Source organism: Eimeria tenella, genomic scaffold, assembly GCF_000499545.2.
Source record: "Eimeria tenella Houghton genomic scaffold, Eth_scaff5, whole genome shotgun sequence".
NCBI lineage: Eukaryota > Apicomplexa > Conoidasida > Eucoccidiorida > Eimeriidae > Eimeria > Eimeria tenella.
The window spans coordinates 10727-18791 of record NW_013543395.1 but is presented as its reverse complement, the minus strand read 5'-3'; the positions used below and the strand labels follow the sequence as shown (position 1 = coordinate 18791).

The 8065-nt window shown below is 56.6% G+C and overlaps 3 protein-coding genes across 3 annotated transcripts in view; all 3 read right to left on the bottom strand.

Annotated features, from left to right (window-relative positions):
• ETH_00010695 (uncharacterized protein) overlaps positions 1–641 on the bottom strand; it is a gene marked incomplete at both ends in the record, with an annotated part of 1959 nt that extends 1318 nt beyond the window's left edge. The window contains one exon of the mRNA XM_013377259.1: positions 226–641. Coding sequence (XP_013232713.1) covers positions 226–641 — 416 coding nt within the window. The remainder of the gene's footprint in view (positions 1–225) is intronic.
• A 1181-nt stretch (positions 642–1822) lies between these two features.
• ETH_00010690 (uncharacterized protein) lies at positions 1823–2833 on the bottom strand (the record flags this gene model as incomplete). Its single annotated transcript, XM_013377258.1, has 1 exon — positions 1823–2833. One exon carries the CDS (start codon positions 2831–2833, stop codon positions 1823–1825), a length of 1011 nt encoding a protein of 336 aa, XP_013232712.1.
• A 1056-nt stretch (positions 2834–3889) lies between these two features.
• Positions 3890–8065, bottom strand: part of ETH_00010685 (CAM kinase, CDPK family, putative) — a gene marked incomplete at both ends in the record, with an annotated part of 7207 nt that continues 3031 nt past the window's right edge. Inside the window, 13 exons of the mRNA XM_013377257.1 lie at positions 3890–3931; positions 4048–4173; positions 4293–4369; positions 4469–4558; positions 4701–4857; positions 5025–5209; positions 5338–5421; positions 5609–5680; positions 5944–5994; positions 6211–6281; positions 6623–6766; positions 7149–7313; positions 7537–7606. Of these exons, the coding sequence (XP_013232711.1) occupies positions 3890–3931; positions 4048–4173; positions 4293–4369; positions 4469–4558; positions 4701–4857; positions 5025–5209; positions 5338–5421; positions 5609–5680; positions 5944–5994; positions 6211–6281; positions 6623–6766; positions 7149–7313; positions 7537–7606 (1334 nt within the window). The remainder of the gene's footprint in view (positions 3932–4047; positions 4174–4292; positions 4370–4468; positions 4559–4700; positions 4858–5024; positions 5210–5337; positions 5422–5608; positions 5681–5943; positions 5995–6210; positions 6282–6622; positions 6767–7148; positions 7314–7536; positions 7607–8065) is intronic.

Sequence of the window (8065 nt, the reverse complement as noted above, 5' to 3'; positions counted from 1 at the left end):
CACCCACAACCCTGCTGCTGCTGCTGCTGCTGCTGCTGCTGCTGCTGCTGCTGGTATGCTGCAGGTGCCGCTGCGGCAGCTGCTCGGGCGCGCCGCGGACAGAGGCGCGCGAGCAGCAGCAGCAGCAGCAGCAGCAGGAGCTCACCGCTGGTCTCTAGGATGCGTCGGCGCTGCTCAATGAGGTCCCTGGTTTCCTCGAGGACCTGCGCGATGGTGTCCATACACCTGAAGAAGGGGTCCTGTTCCTTCTCAGCAGCTCTTTCCCTCTCGGGGTCCAGAAGACATTCTTCTTCAATTGTCTTCACCACTTCCAAAAGCTCCTCCAGGCTGCCTCTGGGGGGCCGCGGCCCCGCGCCCTTCTCTCTGCTGCTGCTGCTGCTGCTGCCGGGGGCCCCGGGGGCCCCCAGCCACCGCGCGAGGCCCCCCCGGAGCTCCTCGGCGGGGCCCCCGGACTTCGAGGGACTGCCCAGGGCCTTCGAGGACTTCGAGCGGAGGCCCCGGGCCCCCAAAGAGCCGAGGCTGGGGAGGCTCTCAACATGGGTCTTTCGCTTTCTCTTGGGGTCGAAATTCTGCAGAGACGGCAGCTGCAGCTCCTCCTGCGGCAGCGACGGGAAAACCCCCGGCAAAGACCGCGGCAACATCGCCCCGCCGCTGCAGCAGCGCCGCCCCCGCAGAAGATCTTCACCGCCGCAGCCACTCCATGGGAAGCTGCCCGCCGCTGCTGCTGCAGCAGCTGCAGCAGCTGCAGCAGCTGCGGCAGCTGCGGTGGAGCAACCGAAACTCAGACAGCCACAGGCTGAAAGCCCGCAGTAGACGCGGCCAGCGTACTCCAGAAACCAGAAGACAGACGCAGCAAATGAACGTAACCCAACGCTCTCACAACTCCGCTGCACGGGAACACGCAAACGAAAAAACGCATAAACAGATCCTCCGAATACCACAGAGCTCTCCTGAGCTTCATTTCAAATTCAAAACAGAAACGTTCACCCGCTAATGAGGCTTTGGCGGGCCTTACGCAGCCAACGCTCGAGGCAGACGTGTACGCATGCAACGGACTGCCGACAGCCGCTGCCTCTGTCAACATTGAACGTGTCCACGCATTTCCGCGGCAACTGAGTCCTAAAGAATGATCCTTGAAATATAAAAACGAAATTTACCTCAAAAGGAACAGATAAGCCTCATACAACGACCAGCGCTTGCTGCCTTCCGGGCGCGCCAACCGCGCCCACCAGTGCAAGTCGTGTCTAAATCTCCCTGTGAGCCACAGGGGATAACTGATGTACTTTTGTTCTTTTAAGTGTTTCTGAGATTTTCGACTTTGCTTCACATTGCTTAGCAGGCCCGGAGAGTGTTCTAGGGCTGTTTACGAGCAGGGAGCAGTCACATAATCCCCCAGGATGTGCACGAGCTGCCGCCTGTGGAAAGCACCCCTACTGACAGTAAGTGAAGTTCCGAGGTACGACTAAGAGTTTGTCTTGTAAATAGAGGTATAGTAGAGGGCGCATAGCAGCTGTAGGTAGAGGAACTACTGGCAGGCACACTAGCTCGGCCTGCTCAAGGGCACTTAAAATAAATCAACTTCTCTTGACTGTTAGAAGCCCGTCGGCTGCTCTGGGATTCCCAGTGCAGGTCCCTCGCAAAGGAGCGACTGGGAGCCGACGAAGTACTGCTATATGTAAAATTTTCAGCTAAGTACGCAGCCGCGCACTGTGCTTGCTTGCGATTGCGTTAAGTGTTGCTTGTGTTGTTTCCGTGGGATTGGGCGTGCCCGCCGTGCGTCAGTTGTCGCGTGTGTGTTGCCACCTACGTGGCCTGTTCCTCTTTAGTTCTGTCCCCCACAAGGGAGGGCACTGTGCCAACATCCACCCAAATGTCTATTTCGTCGAGAACTTTCTTCCGTTGGCTGGGCGGCGTGTCTTTGAGCCGGAAGAAGACCCGGCCTTCGCCGTCCTTGTGCTTCTGAAGATACCTTTCTGTGTTGGCGGCGTCGGGCCACCACATCCAGGGGAGGTCTTCTTTCTGGGGAGTCGTTGACGCATGTGTTTGATGAATATGAATTTGAATTTGCATCTGCGCTTGCCTGGGATAAAATTTGAAGCTCAAGCTGGCGATTCGACTGGAACTGTGGAACGAACGCAGGGGTGGTGCCGTCGAACTGAAAAGCCTTTCTGTTTGCTGCGCGCCCTCCATGCTTATTGCCCCTCTGCTGCTGCCCCCCGTAGTGGTGGCGGCCGTACTGATGGTGCTGTCCATGCGGCGGCCGCTGCCACTGGTGCTGCTGCCCTTTACGATAGGGATGCCCAGCTTGTGGGCGCGCGTTGTGGTAAGATGGCTGCCACATGTGCGGTGGCATGTTACCTCGCCCCTGCTGATGGTGGTAGTGGTGCTGCGAGTGGTAGGGTTGCTGGGTGTGGGATCGGTGGCCCGAGTGTATCATGTTGTTCGGGCCGCCCATGCCTACAGCTTGGTGGGGGCCCGGGGGGAGCTGGCCCGGGCCGGGACACGGCATTTCGTCCGGACCTAGAAGTGGCCCGTGGCTCGGGCCGTAGTAGTGCTGGGGCATGTACTGCCCGTTGTTTTGGTCTACGTTGATGTGCTCCGCGCAGTTGTAGGACTGCCCGTTCTCGTAGCGCTCCCAGGCCGGATACTGCAGCGAAGCCAGCACCGCTTGCTCTTGTGGGTCATGCTGCCTTGGCATGTTGGGCGTAGGAGGCTGGAAAGAGTTGTACGTGGAATAGTCATGATGGTTTTCCCGATACAATAGAGGGGGGGCGTTAACTTGCGGCTGATTGTGCGGATGCATCTGCTGATGCGGTGGCATTTGCTGGAACATATGCTGTGACTGGTGGTGAGGGTGAAATAACTGTCCCGTGAAAGGTTGCTGGGGGGCGTGCGGCACGGATTGCGCGTGTCGGAGGCTGTTGTTCGGTTGCTCTGAAAAGTTGTTATTCAGAGGGTTTACTTCCTGGGTTCTGAAGAGCTCTTCAGGAACTCCCTGTCTGGGGTTCAGAAATGTTCAGATTCAGCCACTCGGGCTCGTTTCTGGGCCGCATGCATTTTCACAGACTCACGCGAATTGAGGCGGCGGCGGAAAAAGCGGCTGCCCCGGCTGTCCACGTGTCGACCGATTCAACGGGTTCAAACCCAGGTAGCGAATCTCCTGCGCCGGCGACTGCTGTCTAAAGTATGCTGGCGGGTGTGCTTCATTGTGGCCCTGGGGTGGCAGTAAAGAAGGAAAACGTGGGACTTGGGGTAGTGGTTTACCTGAGTCCTTTGGGGGCTCGAAACGCTTCGGCGCGTTCTTGCATTGCTGCTTTCGCGTTGCCTCATTGTGAAGTTTCTCGTGACGTGACGTGTAGGAAAAGTACCACGTGGGAACAGAATGCGATATTACAAAAAAGCCAATGAACAGACCATCTTGAACTATGGCCAACCCGGTTTTCAAAAACAGGAGACAAAAAAAGATGTGACGAGCTGCCGAGCGCAGGATCAGGCGTCACCCAGAGTTGTACGTACACCCGAGCTGTTCCTGCCGTTGCTCTGTAGCGGTTCTCAAAAAGCCTCTTCACCAGTAGCCACACTCTGTGCGATCTACTTAGAAAAGAAATGCGCACGCGGCTGCTCTCAAGTCGAAACGCCCGAAGCCAAAAGTGCCCGTCTTGGCACTACGCGGCGCTCGCTGCCACGCACCACTACGACTCCTACTACTGCTGCGACAACTGCGGGACAAGAACACTGCTTGTCCTCCGCCGCACAACGCGGGAGGCACTCCGCAGGGGAGTGCGTTGGAGCCCGCGGCTCTCCACGCGAAAGCGTTATTACCTCCGAGATCGCGTGCGACCTTCTTCGTTTCGCGCAGTCGCTGCGACGCCGCCTCGCGGCCGGAAGGTCAGTTGAGTTTCATGTATTGCAAAAATTCGTCCCAGTCAATCTGCGCACAAACCGTTCGAAACAAAACGCCCCTTTTGTAAGTCTCGGAAAGCTGAATCGACTGGAGGCAAGAACGGGAACTTCAGAAACTTCGAAGAACCCCTCCTAACCCCTCACCTGCCCATCGCCGTTCTTGTCGATTTGCGCCACCAGCGACTTGATCGTTTCCTTCGGCACCAGCCGGTAGTCTTCGCCGCCCAGGACAGCTTCGAACTCGGGCACCGATATTTTCCCGTCGCCGTCCTGCACTCGAAAAGTAGTGCAATGCGTCACGGACACACTCTGAACGGTGTGGCACTGCACGGCTCGATCTAGAAAAAGTGTTTAGAACGTGATCGCTGTTAAAAACGTGGTGTGCCCACTTTGTCCATCTTCTGAAATGCTGTCCATATCACATTCAGCTCCGACTCCTTCCATGAGTAACACGCGGCCAAAAATTCTGCAAAACGTGCAGACACACGCATGTGCATGTCCGTGCTCTAAATGGCTCATGTCATAGAAATGCTGAGCAGCTCTTCTCGCCCAGAATTCGATTTACCTGTATACGAAACATTCCCAGAGTCGTCAACGTCGATGGACTGAATGATTCTGTTGATGTCCCACTGTGGAAGGCCCACCTGGGCCAGACCTGAAAGGCGAAATCGGACGTTCTGCAACATGTACATGCATGTCAGGGTGTTTGCCTGTGAATATAATCACTCCTTTTCCTGAAATATTTGTACATAACGCGAAATTGCAATTTCAAAGTGTGTTGTTGAGGTGCACCGGACCTTCGGTGAGTTCGCTGTGGGAGATTGTTCCATCGCCGTCCTTGTCGAGCTGGCGAAATATTTCGTTGATTTGTCGAATTTGAGGTCCAGTGACATTTAGCTGGTGGACCATCAGATTCACAAGTGCGTTCTTGAGATGTGACTGTCGCATGTATTTCTGCAAAGGCAGGCGAATGGCGAGTTGTGTTCATATTGGCATTTGCGCGTCCGCTTTACTTGTCGCTTCTTGTGGACTGTGGTGTCTCTACAGGAGTGCACTGTTTGAGCGGTTCCTGAGAGAGTGTGGGGAGGCGGGGAGGGCGCGAGTGTCTGTTGGTTTCTCACTTTCATGTTTTCGCAAATGATGGGGGAGATGTGGATGTCTTTGAGGTCGGCCTGTTTGAACCAGGGGTGTCTGAGGACTTGGGTGGCCGTTGGTCTTTCGCTTTCGGGTTTGATGAGCATCCACTTTATGAGCGACACGGCCTCGTGCGTCAGGTGCGCGCACTCCCGCGCGTAGTCCGGCTCGCCTGCGGAACAAGCGCGGGGCCGAGGACTGTGGAGCCGCCTCCCAAACGGCAGACGGGCAGCAGCAGCAGCAGCAGCAGCAGCGGCAGCGGGGGGGACAAGGGCAGGTTTGGGGGCAGCGGAGACTTACAGTTGCAGACTTTGTACTTGACTTCGTCGATGCTGGTCCCGCTGAATGGCAGACAGCCCGTCAGCAAGAAGTACATCACGACTCCTGGAGCAGCAGCAGCAGCAGCAGCACAGAACAAGTCGCAGCCATGCATGCAAGTAAATGCGCTTCTGCTGCTGATGAACTGCCCATTTGCGCAAATGCCTCATGTTCATTCGCTGCATGCAAGCTGCGTGCATGCATGCATGCATGCATGCATGCGTGTATGCGTGCATGCATGCACGCGGCGCACCCGCAGACCAGACGTCGCACTTCAGCGAGAGGTGCCGCATGAAGACTTCGGGCGCCATGTAGAGTGCAGTGCCTGAGCAGCAGCAGCAGCAGCAGAGCAGCAGAGAAATAAATCGAATTACTTATCCTTCCTGCTGCTGGCGCAACTGCTGCTGCTGCTGCCTCTGTGGGCGGTCCACCGGCAGTCACATGGCCACTGCCAGACGCAGCTGCTACAGGCGGCTGTGCAACCTCTAAGGCTCTGCTGCTGCTGCTGCTGCTGCTGCTGCTTCTGCTCCTGCTGCTACTGCTGCTCTCTCGGTGGCCCTCGCACTGGGCTCAAGGGTTTTTGCCCACCAGCTGCGTTTTTGCTGTGCGCGTCAGTCTTTTCAAACAGCTCCGCCAGGCCTGTGCAGCAGCAGCAGCAGCAGCAGCACGCAGCAGCAGCAGCAGCACAGCAGCAAGGAGCAGCAGAGCGTCGCGGCTCCTAAGTTCCCTCCAAACCCTAAACTCTAGACCCCAGGCACCGTAAACCCTCGAAACCCTAAACCCTCGAAACCTTGAACCCTCGAAACCCTAAACCCTCGACACCCTAAACCCTAGACTGGCGTTTTAAAAGCTCACCGAAGTCAATAACTTTAATTGGCGAGTCTGGCGACTTGTCCTGAAAAAGAATATTTTCGGGTTTCAAGTCTCTGCAGCACGAAGACGCCGGAGACTTAATTGGAATTAAATAACAAGTCAATTTAAATCAATTTGTCTATTATTTCAATTTAAAAAATTAAATTAAGTTCATTTCTCTACTTCAGTCCACTTGCTGCACTCCCAACAAACGCCCACGCCAGGATCCTGCTGCTGCTGCTGCTGCTGCTGGTTCAGCAGTCTTTGGCACCCCGGTTGCAGCAGCAGCAGCAGCAGCGGGCAGCCGGGCTTGGCAGCACCTGAGCTTGTGAGGGCGGGTGCCGGCCGCGGTGTTAACTTTCGGGTTTAGCGTTGAGGGTTTAGGGTTTAGGGTTTAGGGTTTAGGGTTTGGGACTTGTGGGCGACGTGTTTGGAGTGGAAGTAGGCCAGGGCGTTCATCAGCTGCCGCATAATTAAGCTGACAGCTTTTTCAGTCAAGGCGCTGCCGCGGCTCTGCGCGTCCACCAGCCGCTGCAGCAGCTCCCCTCCCTCGCAGGTCCTACGGCAGCAGCAGCAGCAGCAGCAGCAGCAGCAGCAGCAGCAGCAGCGGTGGACGCCGCCCCACGACTCCAGCCCGCAGCAGGCGCCAGCCCGCCAAGCCCCGCAAACTCCCAGCGAAAACTGACTCAACACCAGCAGCAGCCCCACCACCAGCGCAGCAGCAGCAGCACCGCAGCAGCAGCAGCAGCAAATGAAATACAGCAGCAGCAGCACCACAACCACCACCACCACCACCACGACCACAACCACGACCGCCGCAGCAGCAGCAGCACCACCACCACCACCACGACGACCACCGCAGCAGCGGCAGCACCAGCACCACCACCACCACGACCACCGCAGCAGCAGCAGCAGCAGCAGCAGCAGCAGCAGTGTCGGACTCCATGACGATGTAGACGTTGTGGTAGTCCTCGAAGACCTCGAAGATCTTAATGATGTTGGGATGGTCCAGCGACTTCAAAACTTCGATTTCCGCTTCGATCTGCTCCAGAGGCACTTGGCTCCGGTCCCGGTTTATTGTCTTTATCACGCGCTCCAGCCCGCTGCTGCAGCGCAGCAAAACGCAGCAGCAGCAGCAGCAGCAGCAGCTGCAGCAGCAGCGCCAGCAGAGCAGCAGCAGCAGCAGCAGCAGCAGCAGCAGCAGAGGCAGCAGAAGCAGCAGCAAATGCAGCAGCAAATGCAGCAGTAGCAGCAGCAGAAGCAGCAGCAAAAGCACGAGCAGCAGCAGCAGCAGCAGCAGCAGGAGGCTGTGGGTGCAAAGCTGTTAACCTCTTTTCAATGACTCGGTGCACATCGCCGAAGGAGCCAGAGCCCAACTTCTTGACGAAGGTGAAAAGGTCTGCAGACAAACCAGAAAGCAGCAGCAGCAGCGACAGCAGCAGCAGCAGCAGCAGCAGCAGCAGTTCACAAGGGATCACAACAAATTCAATTCTGCCTTGTGTCCCCGAGAGAGAGGATAGAAGGCAGATCCACGTCTGCGCCATGCAGCAGCAACTGTATAGCTAGCTAGCCAGCTAGCTAGCTATTAATCTACCTAGCTAGCTAGCTAGCTAGCTAGCTGGCTAGGTAGCTAGCTAGCTAGCTAGCTGCACCTGTGATGGCAACGCCAGTGTGCGCCAAGCTGTCCACCGATCTAGCTAGCCAGTTAACTGGCTACCTATCTATCTATCTGGCTAGCGAGCCATTAGTATAGCTAGCTAGCTAGCTAGCTAGCTAGCTAGCTGGCTAGCTAGCTAGCTAGCTAGCTGGCTAGCAAGCAAGCGAGCAAGCAAGCAAGCTAGCTAGGAAGCTAAGTAGG